A 20,573-nucleotide genomic window follows, 5' to 3' on the forward strand; every position below is an offset into this window, starting at 1 on the left:
TGTAGTAAAGCGGAAGCGGAATATACCGGGAAGCGAGGGCGTCGGTGGTATTACCCAAGTAGCTGCTTCTCACATCCGGAGGACTCTGTGACTTAACTGCTTATGGCGCCTAGACTAGACGGCTTCTATAGAAGGGTAGGAATCCCATGGACGTAGGAGCCTGATAGGCTGCAGTCCATGGGGTCGCTGGGAGTCGGACACGACTGAGAGACTTCACTTTCACTTTTCACTCTCATGCATTGGAGAAGGAAATGGCAACCCACTCCAGTGTTCTTGCCTGGAGAATCCCAGGGCCGGGGGAGCCTGGTGGGCTGCCGTCTATGGGGTCGCACAGAGTCGGACACGACTGAAGCGACTTAGCAGCAGCAGCAGCAGGAATCACAAAGGTTGATTTTATTCTCGTTCGAACACTGCCCAGATTCTCGCTAGCCCCGGCCTGATAAATGAAGATTTGAAGTTGCTTTTGCTTTTGAGTGGCGCCTCTTCAGTGCTTTGTATCAGATTGCTCGCGTTTGTAAGGTCCTTTCACGCGCAAACGCGCGTGATGTGTAATCATCTTGTGGAAACTTCGACCCTTGAAAGGAGACGCCCAGACTCACAAGCCTGGGTAAGAACTAGATGTTAAGCGGGTCTGGTCATTCATTCATGCATGCGCTCAACATATATCCGCTGAGCATTCACTGTGTCAGGTGTGAGAATCAAGATTGGGATTCGGCACAGAAGTCTGTCTTCAATAAGCTTTGTAGACTAGGGGGAGATGGCGAAGTGTCAGTTGAAGGCATAAATAAGCACTTAAACCAGCCTTGGGACCTGTAGAAAGGGTCCCCAAACCATGTAGACTTCTACTAGAAAATATCAGGGGTCCTAGACTTGCAGAATTTGGACATAAACTACTTAAAGCTGTTGAGGGAAAGTGGTCCACTGAATGACATGACCAATATCGCTAAACTTCCTGTGAAGAACTAGTGAGGCAAAGAATTGGGAGCTGCTTCATCATACAATCATTTTTTTAATGGGTTGAAATCTTTCCTGTCTTTGAAAAACTGAACCGTTTGCTCTGTGATTTTGGCCATATTTCTTAATCTGAATCTGAGTTTCTTATGCATAGATGGGGATAACAAAACATACTTCATCGGTTGACAAAATTAAGATAATGGATGAAAAAGGGTTAGCATTGTCTGGCACACAGAACACAGTAAATAAGAGCTATTTAAACTGATAGGGGGAACTATACCCAACATTTTGTAATAACCTATGAGAAAATAATCTGAAAAAAATAGATATATGTGTATCAGTATAACTGAATCACTAACCTAAACTCACACTGTAAATCAACTATACTTCAATTAAAAAATAAAAACATGAAAAAAAAAAAAGCCTCATAGGTATGTCAAGGTTTTTAGAAAGAACTCAAAATGTAATCACTTTGTGACCAAGGGAAATACTGGGAGTTTTATTTCTGTATTTCATAAGATTAGTTTTTACTACACATTCTTTAATCTGACAGTTCAAAGGAAATTGTTCATGTTTCACACATTATGTTTCACAGTGTCAATTTTTTAACAGATAAATTTATGTAAATATACGATGCTTTCACTTAACACCCTGTGATATCCTTGAGCCAGGAGCTTTGACGACTGATTTATCCATCTTTGTATCCTTAAGATTTTGGACAGTTCCTGGCAGACTTTAGCCTACCACTAGTACTGGGGTAAGGAAGGAACCCCTTGAAATAAATTTTAGTTATATGTCCAGGCAGGAAAGCAATTAGGAAGTTGCAGTCTAGTCAATAAACCACAAAATTACATGATGATGCTGTATATGATATGGCTGTACACAGTACAGGGACATTTTTAATACCAACAGATGTTCAACAACAGAATAAGCCCAGAATGCTACTAAATGGGAAATTTTTGTCAAGGCTCATACAGTAAATTCTTTTTTAACATACCTGCACACAGGCACAGGCCAAAATTCCAAAGGGAAATATGCAAATGGCCCTTTCTGACTCAAAGGTAGCCAGATTACTATGTTTAATCTAATCGTCTGTACAAAATTCAATAGCAAGTAGAAGAAATGGGTCTTACATCCATTTGATAGGGAATTGGAAGTACTTCTTGAATTCTGCCAAGCCGGTCTCCTCTGAAAATGTAATATGTTTTCATAAAATTGGGAGAATTTTCTATTTCAAAAAGTATGTACACACACAGTAAATTAAAAATCTATACAACAAAATGTAAGCAGTAATGACCTCTGAGAGAGGTAATTATAGGTGGTTTTAATCTTCTTCCACTTGCTTATCTATTTTTTTTTCAAATTTCCAACAATGAACATATATTACTAAAATTTTTTAAAGGAATATAGGTTTTAAAAAATAACTATTAAGCACTACTCCCAAATTATACAAAACAAAAATGAGAGGCTTTCAGACATTCACACCAAAGTGTGAATTTATTATCAAATTTCTAATACTAAAAGAAATAAAACATTATTACATTATACAAATTCAAAAGCTGAAGATCAAGGTAATAGATTCAAGTTCAAGTAGATATTAGGGTACCACAACACTAGGGTACAGAGCATCATACAGAAGGCTCTGAATAGCCAAAAGGTGGAGCCATGAAGGCGCTGAGCTCTATGAAGAAGGAGCAAAGATAAAGAGGTGGAATGCAGCCCAACGCTGAAAACTTGGTAAGGAATGTACCCTGCCCCTCCTCCTTCCAGAAGACAGAGAAAGCTATTGTTTTATTTTCTTAGGATTTGCCCCTTTCCTTCAGAGAAGGAAATGGCAACCCACTCCAGTATTCTTGCCTAGAGAATTCCGTGGACAGAGGAACCTGGTGGGCTGCTGTCCATGGGGTCACAAAGAGTCAGACATGACTGAAGCGACTTAGCATGCATGCATGCATTGGAGAAGGAAATGGCAACCCACTCCAGTATTTTTGTCTGTAGAATCCCAGGGACAGAGGAGCCTGGTGGGCTGCCGTCTGTGGGGTCACACAGAGTCGGATACGACTGAAGCGACTTAGCAGCAGTAGCAGCCTCTTTCCTTGCTAATAAGGACGCCAGCCTTTAGCAAGGGGACCCCTTAAATGCACTTTCCTTGGCATTTACCTGCATGCATATCTTTTTCACTCTCCTCCCTTACCCCCAATGGCTCTTCTAAAACAAGGTCTATGAAGCCTTCCAATATATGACCCTTGTCATGTTCTCACCGCCACTTTCCTCACAGTCAAGATCCTGACAACAAGAACTACTTATCGTTCGCCATGCTTAGACCATGTTGTATTAGCTACTCTCTGCCTGTTTCTTTTACCTCACTTAACTCACAATCATCATGGCCAAAACGCTTTCTCTGAACCTCCGACCCCAGGTTCCTGGGCTGCACTTGGTGTTCTGGTACAGAGTTTGCCAATCATCACACTTCGCCATTGCCACGGACCTAGGTTTATGTGTCCATCTATTTCCCCATATTCTGAGCTATCAAGGGCAGAGACTGAGCGCTCCTTATTAACTTTTATATTAAAACTTATTCTGAGGTACCAAACACCTCAGTAGGAATGCAGCCCTTATTCCATTTTGGGTCTCAATACAGAGCTCACACTTACACAAATGCAGACAGAGCCATCTAGATTTCCCTCCCCCAAGTCATTAGCTATTTGGAAGGAATCCCACTGCCCATAATCAAAACTTCTCAATCCAGCACCAACAGTCTTTCTTCCCTCTTGGGCTAACTGTAATCTGGCTCTTACTGGAAAATACTCCCCTATTGCTTCCTCACACATACGTTGCTTATTCCTTCACATCCAGTGTATACTGGTGTCAATGTCTTCCTCTTCTCCTCAGAGCTACTCCTTGACTTTCATGTAAATGCCCTTGTCCCTTTGGAAATCTGTGATAATCTCACCTTTTCCCACTCCTAATTCGAGTAATTTGCCAACCTCCCCCACTTATGGTATTTTGGCAACTGGATTAGTCTTATACTTCCTCCTCAGTTCTCATTTGTCTTCATTATCCATGGAAACCATCCACATAACAACTGGCTTCTCAGTTCTTTGACCACCTAAACTGAAATAACCTTTGCCCCCAACAGGCCTGCTCTGCAATTGTCTTCTCAACAGCTCCTCTCCTGAATCCTCAAACTCAGTCCTCAATCCTGTGCCCCTTCCACGTCCTCCCTACTGTCAACCCCATCTCCACTTCAATTCCTAAGCAGTCTAGAGTCCTTGGACTGTTAATCACTTACGCTGAATCCTTAACATCTTCACCTTGTCATCATTTAATCTTAGAGCAAAACCACAGTCCCCCATCAGCTGTCTCCCACCTCCACTCCTACAGCACAGTGCTGAGTGTTGTCATGGAAAATCACTCGACCACTCTAATGGACTACAAATTCAGTCTCTCATCACAACTGGATGTCTGTGACCCCGTTTGCCTGGTGAGTTCTCTACTCAATACCTCTCATTTCTCCACTTTCCTCAAATTTCCTAGCCTACTACTTCCCTTTTCACCTTCAGTGGCTGACCACGAAAAACTACCACAGGAAAAAAATAGGAAGACATTAGGCAGATATCTCTCAACTTTTTACCTTAACACCTGCAAACTCACCTCCATGATAATCATACCTTCCTCTTGACGTTAGAGATGGGCTTCCCTGGTGACTCAGATGATAAAGAATCCGCCTGCAATACAGGAGACTCAGATTTGATCTCTGGGTTGATCCCTGGGTCAGGAAGATCCCCTGGAGAAGGAAATGGCAACCCACTCCAGTATTCTTGCCTGGAGAATTCCATGGATATAGGAGCCTGGCAGACTACAGCCCATGGGGTCACAGTGTCAGACACAACTGAGTGACTAACACTTCCATTTTTCACTTTTCTGCTGTCTAAGGCTAAAACCTCCAGAATGTGCTTGGGCTCATTTGTTTGGATCTTCATAGAGATTTTGATCCATCATATATTCATTCTTTCTCCTCCCCCATCCTGTCCTGTCCCCTCCCATATTAGTATTTCAGCATGCTCAAATTTCCCTCATCTCCCCACCCAGCCAACACAAAATTCTCACTGCAATCTCATGTCCTTTCTTCTACGTCCAGTTTTAGCTTGTTCTTCCCTATTCCTAGCCAAGTTTCTGGAGACGTGTTCATTGTTTGTTATCCCTACTTCACCTCCCACATCCTACTGAGTGAGTGAGTGAAGTCGCTCAGTCGTGTCACTCTTTGTGACCCCGTGGACTGTAGAAAACCCACCAGGCTCCTCCGTCCATGGGATTCTCTAGGCAAGAATACTGGAGTGGGTTGCCATTTCCTTCTCCAGGGATATCCTGCTGAAGCCACGGCTAAATAGCTTCTACTCTCAATACTGTGTTAATATGGCTGCTCCCCACATCAATGTCTGCTTGCCAAATCCAAAGGCCATTTCAATTTTCTCTTCTGGTGCCCCTGGAAGCCCCATATTTCTGGGCTTTGGGCCCTCTTCTTGTCATCCCTTCTCAGTGGGATCCCCTTTCCTCTGCTATGCAGTAATTACACTGGTGTGCCTTTGGGTTACGTTTTCAGACCTTTTTCCTTACTATACTTTTCCTGGATCATCTCATCTACTAACTTAACTACAATTATCATTTTTTGTTTATTATTGCCAAATCTTTCAAACAGCCTCTCTCCTTTATATAAATCCAGCAGCCTACTCTTTATCTCCTGACACATGGACTAAATATTAAAATACATCTAATCCTGAACTAATCATGTTCCCTCTCTCCCCCAGGTAACTCTTCTTGCTCTTTGTTCTAGTACCTATCTCAGTGACAAACATAGGTTTAATTCTTATGCCTCTTTTATTTTCCAGTTGAAAGCACCAAGTCCTAACAATCCCATATCCTAAAAACCTCTGAAATCTATCCATGTTTCTCAAAGTCCACTGCCACTATTTAGCATAGTAGTTAAGAATGCTGGTTCAGAAGCTAGACTTGGTTTAAGTCATCACTCCACTATATATTATCCAGCTGAGTGATTCTAAATAAGCAATAACCTCTCAAGTGCCTCAGTTCACATCACTCACAATATGTTACCTATCATTTATTACTGCAGACCACCATCACCTCTACCTGGGGCTACTCTAACAGCATCTTAAGAGGGCTCACAGTGCCTAGTCCGGCCCTTCTGCAATTCAGTCTCCTCAGCAGAGTCAGTAATCTTTCTGAAACACAAATCTCATCATGTCACTTCTTACTGTAAACTCTTTAATGATTCTCCCTTGTCTTCAAGAAAGTGTTTCAACTCCTGGGGCCTCTCTGGTGGTCAAGTTGTTAAGACTCCATGCTTCCACTGCAGGGTTGCAGGTTGAATCCCTGGCCTGAAAACTAGGATCCTGCATGCCACGTGGCCAAAAAAGGAAAAAGAAGAGTTCTGTGATAAATACAGTATTTCAACTCCTTAAAAATGCACGTAGGACCTTTAAAATCTGGTTCCTAAATCCTTATCTATTACTGTCCTCTATCACATGTAAGCCATACTGAACTATGTGGAGGCCTTCAGATTTACAGTGCTATGCTCTGCCTCTGGGTGGCCGCATATACAAGCATCCCTAGGAAATATTGCGGGTTCAGTTCCAGACCAACGCCAATAAAGCAAATACTGCAATAAAGTGAGTCACACAAATTTTTTGGTTTCACAATACATATAAAAGTTATGTTTACACTATACAACAGGCTAAAGTGTATAACAGCTGTATGTCTAAAATAATGTACATACCCTAGTTCAAAAATAATATCAGAAAAAAACAGGACCAACAGACTTGTTCAACACAGGATTGCCACAAACCTTCCATTTCTAAAATATACAGTTATCTGTGAAGTGCAACAAAACAAGGTAGGCCTGTACTGTTCTGACTACAAACCCTCTCCCTCTAAACTGGCTAGATCAACTTGTGCTTCTGCTTTACTTCTCCTATCATTTCATCTAAAAAAGCCTGACTCCTAAGACTGATTAGGCACACCCCAATTAGATCCTTCACATTCCATAGCTACTTTAATCCTAAACATCAGGCGTTAGTCTCAACCAGAATTGCTGCTTTGAACTGTAAGTTCCTTGAAGATGGTGACCATGCCTTATTCACCACTATACCCCTAGGGGCTAGGATAGTGATGGGCACACAGTAGACATTCAACAAGTAACTTTAACTGTTGAATAAATTATTGAGGATGCACTGCTTGCACACCTTTTAATTAACTTTATCTAAAATTTTAAATGTTGAATCTAACCAATCATGTCACCAGTCTTTACAGCCCTTTAATGCAAAAGGCATTTCTTATTTTCTACCATATTATTATATGAAAGGAATGATCTAAATACAGATACCCCATATTTTGTATTATGCAAGTAACATTAAGAGTGACTTAACTGCCACATTTTAGAAGAAATTTTAAAAGAGTACATTGAGAAAATTCTTAACACACAGTGAAAAGAGACAATAAAAGGAGGTTTTTTTATTCAAAGGTATAACTGGATAAGTAGATTTGTTTACAACCATTCTTGTGAAATACTTTTTAAAAAAATACAACCAACTTCTTTCCAAATAGCAGACACAGACCTCAGCTATGATGACCTAATTTTTGGTTGATAATGTACATGATTATGCAGAAACAGGCAAGCTCACACTGGTAGATTAACTATCTCAGTCAAAACTCCGCTTGTGGCCCCCATTTCTTGATCGATTTCTATTCCCACTTCGTCTTCTACCATCTTGTCGACTTCCTGACCGACTCCCCTGCCGACTCGGTCTACCTGACCGGCCACCGGATCGACCGCCTGACCGGCCCGACCGGCCCGACCGACCACCTGACCAACCACTCCTCTGTCTGGAATTAGAAGATGTGTTTCCATCATAATATTCTTCAATTTCAGGCAACTTGGCTGGCACTGAGAGTATCCAGTCTGAATCACGCCACTCTGCCTGTTGGGGTAATTCACAGGATTAATACAAATGCAAAATAGAAACCATAAGCAAGCACATGAGTACAGGAGACTCTGTGAATATCTATTAGCTAAATGTCATCAGTCTATTCAGTCCAGAGGATCTGGAATAAAACGAAAAACCAGAAAGCAAAAACATATTCAAAGCTAAAACATAGGAACATAAGTTCCTAAATTTTATGAACAAACAAAACAGAAAGACTTAGATACAGAGAACAAACAGGTGGTTTCCAGAGAAAAGAGAGATGGGGGGATTAGTGAAACAGATAAAGGAGATCAAGAGACAGAAACTTCCAGTTACAAAATAAATTAATCACAAGGATGAAATGTACAGCTTGGGGAATATAATTAATTATACTGTAATATTTTTGAATGATGAAAGTAGCAAGACTTATTGTAGCGATCATTTTGTAATATAAATATCGAATCACTATATTGTATACCTGGAACTGACACAGTTTTGCAGGTCGATTATACCTTTTTAAATTTTTTTAAAAATGTAGACACTGGGAGGAAATGCTTCAAAATGCTAATGGTGGTTATCTCTGGGGGATGGGAATTTATGTATGATTGTTACTCTTTTCTTGTTAATCGCTCAGCCATGTCTGACTCTTTGCGACCCCATAGAGTGTAGCCCACCAGGCTCCTCTGTCCATGGGATTCTCCCGGCAAGAATACTAAAGTGGGCAGCCATTCCCTTCTCCAGGTGATTATTACCTTATACTTTTATGTGTTTCTAGTTGTCTGCAATGAACATGTACTGCTTGTAAAACTACAAAAAAAACAATAAATGTCATTAAAAGTGAAAAAAATCGTGTTAAAACTTAAATCTCAAATTTAATGTAACGGTACAGCGCTTGGATCCTCCTCGCCCCAGAAAAAGTTTCTAAAAGCTAAGTATTAGTCCAAGGAGAAATTTTCAGGCCAATTTTGGGACTCTAAATTCCTACTCGGTTTATACATTCTAAAAGAGCCCACCAGTTTCTCAGCACAAAACGAATAGGCCACTAATAAGCGGTCATTGCTTTCAGAAGGTATACTGACAGAAACAAGGTCTGAGAGCTGATAATGCAGATTAAAAATCTGTCAACAGGGACTAAAAATGTCGCTATTAGAAACAATTTGGTGTCGGGGTAAACAAAATATAAAAATCAGCAGCCCCTAAGAGCATCAATATGTCATATCCTGCTACACTGTCTTTCACTGTGATCATGAGTTGCCAAGGCAAGTTAATATTAAAATACCTCCTTACATGTCAGGATGAGCAGAGACAAACAGCCACACACACAACTGGTGGCAATGTATGACCAAAGCCTTAAAAATACACACAGTTTTTGGCCAAGCAGACATCTTGAAAAGTTCATCTTAAAGAAATAAACTTGGCAATGCATAAAGAATTAGTTATGCCAACATTTAAGGCCAACCTGTTTATAATACATGTGAGTTGCTCAGTCATGTCCGACTCTTTGTGACCCCATGGACTGTAGGCTGACAGGCTCCTCTGTTCATGGAATTCTCCAAGCAAGAATACTGGAGTGGGTTGCCATTTCCTTCTCCAGGGGATCTTCCCAACCCAGGGATCAAACATTGTAGACAGATTCTTTACCATCTGAGCCACCAGTGCAAAGCTGTTATAATAGAGTATTAGTATTGGAAATAATCTAAATGTCAGAAAAATTGGACATTGGTTAAGCTGGTCACCACTATATAGTTGATAAAGAAATGTGTTTACAACATATTCTGAATTTTGAAAAGGACTTTGAAAACCAAATAATCCCGTTCTTGTGTCAAATATATATGTATCACGGACACAAACAGACAAATTTCACAGTGTAGGAATTTAGTGGACAATCTCTTTCTTCTTCAGATAAAACACAAGGAAAATTGTTTTAAAGAGAGAAAGAAATTGGAGAACCTACAGAGTAAAAGAGACAAAAATCAAATTATACAGAATGAACTTTGCAGATCTTCTTATATTTAAAAATATTCAGGAGACAGGGGAAAATGTAAACACAAAATTGGATAATACTGATGAATTACTATTTTGGGGGGTTTAATAATGGTATTATGTTTTTTGAAAGTGTTTTTAATATTTTAGCTATATAAAAGTATTTATGGTTGAAATAGACTTCCTAGAATTTGTTTCAAAAGAATACAGGAGAGAGCTTCCCTGGTGGGTCAGTGGTAAAGAATCCACCTGCCAATGCAGGAAACATGGGCAGTTCGATCCCTGATCCAGGAAGATCCCACATGCCATGGAGCAATTAAGCCTGGGTACCACAAATATTAAGCCTGTGCTCTAGAGCCTGGGAGCTGCAACTACAGAGCCCACGTGCCTCAACTACGGAAGCCTGTGAGCGCTATAGCCCATGCTTCGCAACAGGAGACGCCACCGCAATGAGAAGCCCATGCATTGCAACTACAGAACAGCCCCCACTCTCTGCAACTAAGGAAAAGAAAAGCCCACACAGCAAGGAAGACCCAGCACAGCCATAAATAAAATTAAAAAAAAAAAAAAAGACAAAGACTACAGTGTAAGTGGATGGAAGCAGACATGAAACACAACTGACCACGAGTTGATAAGTGCTGAAGCTGGGTGATGAGTACATGAGGATTTCGTATGCAATTCTATTTTTTCCAATTTGACAAACTGGATATTTATAATTTATTAGTTTATTAAGGAATTTTTAATTGACTTACACATGATAAAGATATTATAAACATGTGTTTTTAATCTCTATCTTTTAAAGAAACATATTCAACTATTTAACAGATAAAAATTTTTATATACCTGTAACCTTTCTGATTCAGTTGTGGGAACATCAAAGCAAACACCCTAAAAGCAAAATGAAAATATTTTTATTTAGATGCACATGAGTTGATTTTTTTAAAACACCTTCCTATAACTTTATATAAACTAAAAAAAGAAAAGATTAAGTGGGTCCCATGACTGCTTACAGAATTAAACCAGCTAATACATAATAATGCATGACACAGAATGGCTGCTAATTGTACTTCCTAAATCTAAAAGTAAACCAGTATCTAATAAGAATTGACTACTAATGAGCATCTAGAGTATTCCCTAGAAAAGTTTTTCTAGACACTATTATGTTCCATGTCTTTTTTACAATGACCCATCTAATAAATCCTTTAAAAATGTATCTCTCTGCCAAGAGATAACCTAAGATGTTTCCTCTTTGATCTTGGCTGCTAGTACACTGAAAGTTAATTAATATCCAAGTATAGCAAATGGTTTGGCCTAAGGATCTAGGTATATTTTCCCTCCCCATCCACATTTTTTCTCAATGTACATAGTTGTCTTACTTGTCACAGATCTTTTTTGAAGGTAATATTAAACTTTGAGAAAGATAACTTTTCAATAAACAAGTTAATAAACTCTAGATTAGCATGAATTTATACAGTCAGGTGAGATGAATAAATATAACGTCTTTTCACAAAACCATTAGAAGAAATCAGTCACTAAGATTACAGATGGCTTTAACTTCGCTATTTCATAACTGTATGATAATACCTAATTCAGTTATCCTCATTAACAACCAATAGCAGGCTACTTAGAAACCAATACTGTGTGTTCTCTTTAAAAAAAGAAAAAGAACTATTTAGCTGTTGCAATTATGTTGCTCAATTGTAAAAAATAAACACACACAATCACACATGCATTCAAAGGCAAAAACTTGGATAACGTGAATATTACAAATTGAGGAGAATGACTTACAGCTTTCTAGAGGAATGGGTTACTTACATAACTCCCCAAATTTCCAACTGGAAACACACTAACACATGGATAAAACAGTATTGTTCATCCCAGTTAGACTTCAAAAAAACAATGAACAAAATCTACTAGTCTTTAGAAACATATACGGCAGTTGTCTAGAAAAGCCTACCATATTTCCCTTCAGGAGGCACATTCTGGTAATTTGGGACACAGCATTACTACTCAGCTTTCTGTTAAGTTCTTTCCAAGCACAGCTGACATCCTGTATTTCTTCTGGGCTTTCCAGAGTCATGGTCACAAACCCCTTAAGGAATAAAAGTCACATTATGTTTGAGAGAAAAGCAGCAGCAATAGGACAATAACATTCTACCTTAACAGCCTTTTTTGATTTATGGCGTCCCAGGTGGCACCAGTGGTAAAGAACCCGCCTACCAACACAGGAGATGCAAAAGACAAGGGTTCAATCCCTGGGTCGGGAAGATCCTCTAGAGGAGGGAAGGGCAACCCTCTCCAATATTCTTGCCTGGAGAATCCCATGGACAGAGGACCCTGGAGGCTACAGTCCAACGGGTTGCAGAGTTGGACACAACTGAAGCAACTGAGCATGCATGCGTGCACTTCTTATAAGCCAACAGGACCAGTATAACATGACCACTAAAAAATAGCTTATTTTAAACTATATTAATATAAGACTAATGCTTATAGATCATTGAAAGTACCATTCTTCTATACATTGATGTAAAGACTACATTTAATTCTAAACATAATGCTTCAAGAGGAAATTAAAACTACAGCATCAGGGATAAGATAAAGTAGTGAAGAATTAAGGAAATGCTGAAGGACTCAAGGTTAGCTTTGAGTGGAAAAACAAGAGGTCATAAACTTCTTTAAACTTTTGAAGGACTTCACTTGAGCAAAAATGACTTGCTCTGTAAAAGTTCACTGGACAACAAAACGGTCAACATGAAGAAGATATAGGGAGGCACTGATGTAACAAATGGTTAGGTGCCCCCTACATATGTGCCAGAGACTGTCCTAGGTGCTAGAGATTCAGCAGGAAATAGTCCTTTGTCTCACAGAGTTACCTTGTAGTGTACATGTAGCAAGGGGTTGGGGTGGGGGCAGTGAATGATGATGGAATTGTTGCTGTTTAGTTGCTAAATTGTGTCCAACTATTTTGCTACTCTGTAGCCCACCAGGCTCCTCTGTCCAAGCGTGACAGTAAACAAATAAGTAAATATATACAATGTCAGATACTAATAATCATGAAAAAAAATAAAGCAGGGGAAGAAAATGAAAATAGAGAGAAAAGACAGGAATAAGCTACCTTAGACAGGGTGATAGGGAAAGACCTCTGATACAGTGATACCTGACAGAAAGCTGAATGAAGTGAAGGAGGGAGCCAAGATTAGTAAAAGAACATTCATAATAATACAAATAAGCACAAAGGCCTTGTGTAGGATTAACTTTATGTTTGAGTATCAGCAAGTAGGTTAGAATAGTTGAAACAAGCAAGGGGAGAGTGATAGGAGATGAGGCCAAAGAGGTAGCAAGGGAACACCCTGCAGCACATTCCTTGTAAAGACTCTGGATTTGATTTTAACCCATAAAAGAAATATAAAACCACTAACACCCTGTTGCTAAGATATTTAAGCAGAGGCTAGATGACCCATCTGCCAGAGAGGGATTCTTTTATTAGATAAGGGTTGGGATTAGATGACCTCTTAGATACTTCTTAGGTTTAAAAGTCTACCTTATGTTGATATATGGCAGACATGAATCAAATACTATAAAGCAATTATCCTTCAATTAAAAACATTTTTTAATTAAAAAAAGAAGATATTACAATGGTAATGATGAAATATTATGAACAGTTTTATGCCAATAAATTTGATGACTTTAAAAGTATACCTTAATGTTTCCTTAAGAACTGTGGTTTAAGTTTTCTTGAGAAGTATCTGGTGGGTTATTAGGGATAAAGTATTTGCTCAGTGCTAAAATAACACCCCATGGATTTCTTACTAATTACAAGGTAAAGTATACTTTTTATAATGGGAATACATGGCTCTGGTATGGTTTGACATCTGATACTGACCTGGCAGGGGGACAGGTCAGATGGTGTTTTATACACATACACATACTCTCCACATATACGGGCAATCCTTACTTTGCATGGGAGAAACGCTGGGCTGGAAGAAGCACAAGCCGGAATCAAGACTGCCGGGAGAAATATCAATAACCTCAGATATGCAGATGACACCACCCTTATGGCAGAAAGTGATGAAGAACTAAAAAGCCTCTTGATGAAAGTGAAAGAGGAGAGTGAAAAAGTTGGCTTAAAGTTCAACATTCAGAAAATGAAGATCATGGCATCTGGTCCCATCACTTCATGGCAAATAGATGGGGAAACAGTGGAAATAGTGGCTGACTTTGAGGGCTCCAAAATCACTGCAGATGGTAACTGCAGCCATGAAATTAAAAGACGCTTACTCCTTGAAAGGAAAGTTATGACCAACCTAGATAGTATATTGAAAAGCAGAGACATTACTTTGGCAACAAAGGTCCGTCTAGTCAAGGCTATCGTTTTTCCAGTGGTCATATATGGATGTGAGAGTTGGACTGTGAAGAAAGCCGAAGAATTGATGCTTCTTAACTGTGGTGTTGGAGAAGACTCTTCAGAGTCCCTTGGACTGCAAGGAGATCCAACCAGTCCATCCTAGAGGAGATCAGTCCTGGGTGTTCACTGGAAGGACTGATGCTAAAGCTGAAACTCCAAAACTTTGGCCACCTCATGCGAAGAGCTGACTCACTGGAAAAGACCCTGATGCTGGGAGGGATTGGGGGCAGAAGGAGAAAAGGATGACAGAGGATGAGATGGCTGGATGGCATCACTGACTCGATGGACATGAGTTTGAGTGAACTCTGGGAGTTGGTGATGGACAGGGAGGCCTGGCATGCTGTGATTCATGCGGTCACAAAGAGTCGGACACGACTGAGCGACTGAACTGAACAGAACTGATGTTAGCTGCAGAGTCTATTTCTCGATGTGCATGGCTCCATGACAAAAAAAAAAAAAAAACAAGGAACAGGTTCTGGTATACAAGTTTCAGTTAGCACAGTACTGTGCAAAGTAAAGATGTCCTATATTTCTCTCCTGATAGATATCTATGGTTCAATTTTAATCTTTCTCAACCACATACAATTTTCTCACAGATTTCTACCTTATCGGAGGTGATCAAAGATCGTGGTTCAAAACTTGATGCGCCAGAAATGTGGGCTAATGCTGCGGCCAGTGCATCCACTGCCCCTTTCTCTTCTATCAGTCTCTGAGCTGATGGTCGGAAAAAATCAACAGCAGCATAAGAAACAGAAGCCAAAGACCTGCAGTTTAAAAACAGTAAATTTTCTTGGTCAAGACAAATGGGAAAGATTAAAGATAAAAGAAGGTATGGGAAAAGAGAGCAATGTTTTCGTATTTTAATATAATTAAATGTCTGTTGATAAAACTGGTGATTAAATTTTCTGATATGTCAACTAGGAGAGCTTAAAGATGTATAGCCTAATACAAAAGAAAAAATCATTCAGCAAGGTCAGAAAGCATACCTGATGGCATCCATGCTTTTAGATTTAACTAAATCCATTGTAGAAGGAACACCTACACGTTTAAAAGTAATTCCCTGAAAATGAAAGAATTACATTAAAGAAAAATGGAAGTCTTTACAATTAATTCCTAAATTAATCTAGATTGTTGAATTTCCATTTCTTGGACTTAAAAGATTTCCAAGCCCTAGCAGATCAAGATTTCCTAATAAATCATCAACAACAAATTCTAGAAAGAGGAAAAAAAAATTTTTTTTTCAATTGTCTCATAGTTACAAATCATGGAATTACAATTACAAAACAGCTGATTTTTTAAAAAAAGATGCTGTTTACAATAAATTTTTTCTTATTATCTTCATCATACAAAGTATGTGAAATAACGTATGAAAATACACATCATAAAAATGGGAAAAATACTACAAAAACTCAAGACCACAAAAATATGTAATTTCTTGTAGAAACTGGCTATTGTAACATTTCTCAATATAATCTTGACTATTACACCAAGATAATGTCACAATCATCCATTTACAATATCAGACTAAGAGGTACTGAAATCACAATGCACTTCTGATTTTACTCAAGGGAGAAATTCAAGGGAAAAGGGAGAAAGTCAGCTCTTCTGTCTTCATAATAAAAGCTGTATTAAAACAAAGTCTTGCAGCTAATATAAATTAGCTCTCCACATGCTTCACATCCAAATGCCGCTTAAATGAGAAGTCATAAAATCTATTTGTGAGAACAAATATAAAAAGATCTCTGATCTCTTTTCTAAGGCACCATTTAGATAATAAGCCTGAAATAATTTAACTCTACTTACTGCTTTTTGTTCCACATATCGTAATTGACCTCTTTCTCTCGGTTGATAAAAACATATGCAGATCCCTGTCCGGCCAGCTCGACCTGTGCGTCCAGAGCGATGAATATAGGACTCAACATCCTAAAAATAAAAGAGGTAACTCTTCTTAAAAAATGTGGCAAATTAAGCAGTCATTCCAGCAACCAAATAGTAATACCAGAAGCAACAAAACTACTAATATTAACATTTTTATTTCAATCCTGTTGCTCTTTTCAATATCCCAGAGAATGTCTATGCTTGAATTCTGCAGTAAAAGGGTTGAGATTTAAAACCTTTTTATCCAGCCTATCCCAAGGTTCTTTATATGGCAACTTTTTATACTTCTCTTGCATGATTCCATACTTCAAATGTAAATAAAGAAGTTAATCATTTGCAAAGGTACCAGATTCTGATCGATTTAACATTACACTAACAAAAACTGGCTAAGAGCAAGAATAGATAATATATATTTTTTTAATCTAAGCAAAGTCTTTTAAATAAAAGGCAATTTATATAGCTACTCTTATTTTCTCCAAATCAAATCTCATTTCCTTGCAAAGTAAAAATGCAACGAAATATTAATTTACACCTATTAGAATGGCCATCACCAAAAAGACAAAAGAGAACAGATTAACATTTGTTAATGTTGGTGCAGAAGTGGAGAAAGGATAACTTTATGCACTGCTGGAAAACAGGATGGAGGATCCTCAAAAGTTAAAAATAGAATGACCACATGATCCAGTATTACATTTCCAGGAGTATATCCAAAGGATATGAAAACACTAATTCAAAAAGATATCCACACCCCTATGTTCACAGCAGCATTGTTTTCAATAGTCAAGACATAGAACCACCCTGTGTCCATCAAGAGACGAACAAATAAAAGATAATTCCTTTCTTCTTTTATACCTATATGAGAAGATGGGTGGTAGCTGAACCTATTGTGGGCATCAATTCACAACATATATAAAGCAAAGCATAGTGCTATTATGGCTTAAACTTATACAGTGATGTATGTGAATTATTTTTCAATAAAATTGGTGGGAGAAAAACCTCATTTCCTACCTGTGGAGGTGAACTCTGAATCACCAGGTCAACCTCAGGAATGTCCAAACCACGGGCAGCCACATTGGTTGCCACCAAAACTTTAAAACTACCCTCTCTGAAGCCTTTCAGTGTAATTTCTCTTTGTGACTGAGCGATGTCCCCATGTAAACACTGGGCATTCTATTTGAAAAAAAAAAGGAAAAGTAAGTGTATAGCACATAGTTAGCAGTGACAACATCCAAATACTATAAAGTCTGTGCTCTTTTTGTTGCTGTTTTTATTTATTTGGCCACACCGTGCAGCATGTGGGATCTTAGTTCTCCACCAGGGACTGAATCTGCACCCCTGGAGTGCAAGTGTGGAATCTTAACCACTGGACCACTAGGGAAGTCCTTCCTCTTTTTGTTGTTGTTTCTAAATCTGGTAATTATAAAAATACATGCTTATTGTTTTTAAAAATCAAACAATGCAGAAAAACGTTTAGCATAAAATGCAAAAGCTTTCCTTAATATCAGTCTCCTAACAAGTAACAGTTCAGGAAATATTCCTCCACACACCATTTTTTAAACACACATACCTCACAAATCCTAGCATATAATTTTATGAATTTATAAAGATGGGATTATACTGGGACTTCCTTGCTGGTCCAGTGGCTAAGACTCTGCACTCTCAGTGTATGCGGCCTAGGTTTGATTCCTCAGGGAACTAGATCCCACATGCTACAACTAAGAGTTCACAAGCCACACTAAAGATCCCACACGCTGCAACAAAGACCTAGTGCAGCCAAATAAGAAAGATTTTTTAAAAGAGATTATACTATATATGTATGGTTTTACAAGCTACCTTCTAAACTTGTCATATCTCAGCCACAGATACGTATCTACTCAATTTTTTAAAACTGCATAGGACTTCTTCATAGGGCTACCGTACCGCTTCTTTCTGGCTGTGACACATGCCGTCTCAGTTTCCCCACCAGGGACTCAGCCCAGCCTCAGCAGTGAAAGCTCTGAGTCCTAACCACTGGATTGCCAGGAAATTCCCAGAGTCGTCCATTTTAGCAGTACCCTACTAATGAACATTTGGGTAGGATCCAAACTTTCTCCTTTAGAAACAAGGCTATAGTGAATAAGCTTGTACTGTATCTCCAGATCCCTCAGTTTATGTATATTTCAGTAGACTACATATCTAGAAGTTGAATTCCTAGGTCAAAAATTATAAACATTTAGCATTTTAATATTTTAATATTAAACATTTTAAAACATGTTAACTTTTAAACATTTAACATTTTAATATTTAATACTGCAAAATTGTATTATAAAAAGAAGTTTGTAAAAAAAAAAAGAAGTTTGTAAACAAATAGCATATACACATATGACTGAAGCCACTTATCTGATCTTATAAAAGTGGTTAAAGTACCACAGAAGACACTCCTGATAGATGCTCTTAAAGAAGAATCTGAGATAATTTATGACTTTTGCATGTGCAACCCTCCCTTTTTTGCCAATCAGTTGGAAGCCAAGGGAACAAATTCTCGAAATCCTCTAAGGCCCCCACCCAGTTCTGTAAATACAGGAGGAATCACAGGGATCATGGCAGAAGAGGTGAATTAGTTTGTTAAAAGGATCATCCATGACAGTTTACAGCTTGAAAAAAGATTAAGATGGTATAGCTGTATGCTGGGAAAGAAATGCAGCCTGGCTCCTCTGAAGGAAGAACTTTGCATACAAGGGGTTCCTAGAGTCACCTATACTGAACTCTGCCAGGGTCGGACAATGAGATGGGCTTTCGCTTGGAGTTTTTATGATGACGTAACAGTACCATCACCACCCAGCAAGTGAAGAAAACAAGAGAAGCCAAGGAAGCCCATTACGTTTGTAGTCCTGGGGTCTGTGATGGAAGAACTAGCCCTCCAAGCGTCATCTCTGGGCCCTGAGACAGTGCAAGGCATCGTGGTTTTGACAGCACGGACTGAAAAAATCCTCACTGACCTAAAGGTCCAGCATAAACGAGTTCCCTGTGGCAAGGAGGAAATCAGCCTTTTCCTAACGGCCATAGAAAACTCCTGGATTCACTTCAGGAGGAAGAAAAGAGACCGAGTGAGACAACTGGGAGAAGAGTCCCTAGCTCCCAAAAACATGATCGAAGCCTTGGAAGAGAAAAAGTCTCCCCTCAAAGAGTCTGGCAGTAGCCAGGATGTTGCCCAGGGCCCCCAGGAGAGTGCCCTGGGGGGCTCTGCTCCACTGGAAGGCGAGTCTCCCACTGTGAGGGGACCACAGCCCCAGCCAGGACTTGCTCTCCCAGGAGGAAAACCTAGAACCCACGGAGGATGAAAGGAGTGAGGAAAAGGGGGACATGGAGGTTCTGGAAGGTTGTAAAGGCTCTAGTAATGCAGCCCAGGACCACAAGGCTCCTGAGCCCTTCAGCAGCCCAGTGTCTGAAAAAGGGAACCATCTCCAAGGAATGGCTGGACGTTACTTATTCAAGTGTCTGATAAACGTTAAGAAGGAGGCAGATGACGCCTTAGTTGAAATGCACTGGGTTGAGGGCCAGAACAGGGATTTGATGAACCAGCTTTGTGCTTATATACTTAACCAAATTTTCAGGCTTGTTGCTAGTTAACTCCAAAATTCTAGCACAATTGGGAAAGTTATATAAAGCAGCTTGCTTTGAAGAGTGGCCTAGGGAAGTGGCAAGCTGAATTCCATCATTAGCTCACTAGTAACATTAAGTGGAATTGTCTTAAAAAACCAACAAATGAGTCCATTTTTAAACAACCGCCTCCTTTCAAAAAAAAAAAAATTACAGGGCATTGTAGTATGGTAGTTCAGAGAAAGAACTGTGGTGATCAGCATCAACAAAATGCCATCGGGAACTCATAAGGGAACTCATCGGGAACTCATAAGGGATTTAAACCTGACTTAAGCTGATCACCTTTGGAGAATAAAATGGCAACCCACTCTAGTATTCTTGCCTGGAGAATCCCATGGACAGAGGAACCTTGTGGGCTACAGTCCATAGGGTCACAAGAGTTGGACATGACTTGAGTGACTTCCACTACTTCACTATAGGAGTGATTAGTTATATTTATCTATACACATAACAATACTTAGTCCTAACCACTAGACCACCAGAGAATTCCACACCTATACTTCTATATTTCTATATCTATTGACTGCTTGTTATAAGAAAAGCACTGTAATAAATACCTTATTTTGTCTCAAAAGTATAAAAAAAAATTAATACCAATTTTTAAAATGGGAACACGGGCAGTGAAATATGAAGTGACTTGCCCCAGGTTACAGAGCCAGGAAATAACACAACTGGAATTTATATCGTGTTCTGACTCCAAAGTGCAACTAATCACTATACACAGAAAGAACATG

The 20,573-nt window shown here is 39.2% G+C and overlaps 1 protein-coding gene and 1 pseudogene across 3 annotated transcripts in view; one reads left to right on the plus strand and one right to left on the minus strand.

Annotated features, from left to right (window-relative positions):
- Positions 7,455 to 20,573, minus strand: part of DDX50 (DEAD-box helicase 50) — a 32,244-nt gene continuing 19,125 nt past the window's right edge. For 2 of the 3 annotated variants that reach the window (XM_005699123.3, XM_005699124.3), the window contains 7 exons: positions 17,209 to 17,370; positions 16,126 to 16,245; positions 15,309 to 15,382; positions 14,927 to 15,086; positions 11,875 to 12,009; positions 10,761 to 10,805; positions 7,455 to 7,949 (listed from right to left, as the gene is read on the minus strand). In XM_005699123.3, coding sequence (XP_005699180.1) covers positions 7,671 to 7,949; positions 10,761 to 10,805; positions 11,875 to 12,009; positions 14,927 to 15,086; positions 15,309 to 15,382; positions 16,126 to 16,245; positions 17,209 to 17,370 — 975 coding nt within the window. In that variant the 3' untranslated portion in view covers positions 7,455 to 7,670. Of the gene's footprint in view, positions 7,950 to 8,686; positions 8,742 to 10,760; positions 10,806 to 11,874; positions 12,010 to 14,926; positions 15,087 to 15,308; positions 15,383 to 16,125; positions 16,246 to 17,208; positions 17,371 to 20,573 lie in introns of all 3 variants that reach the window. The other variant, XM_005699125.3, reaches the window with a different exon arrangement.
- LOC108634153 lies at positions 18,581 to 20,087 on the plus strand (annotated as a pseudogene).

Source organism: Capra hircus, chromosome 28, assembly GCF_001704415.2.
Source record: "Capra hircus breed San Clemente chromosome 28, ASM170441v1, whole genome shotgun sequence".
Lineage (NCBI taxonomy): Eukaryota > Metazoa > Chordata > Mammalia > Artiodactyla > Bovidae > Capra > Capra hircus.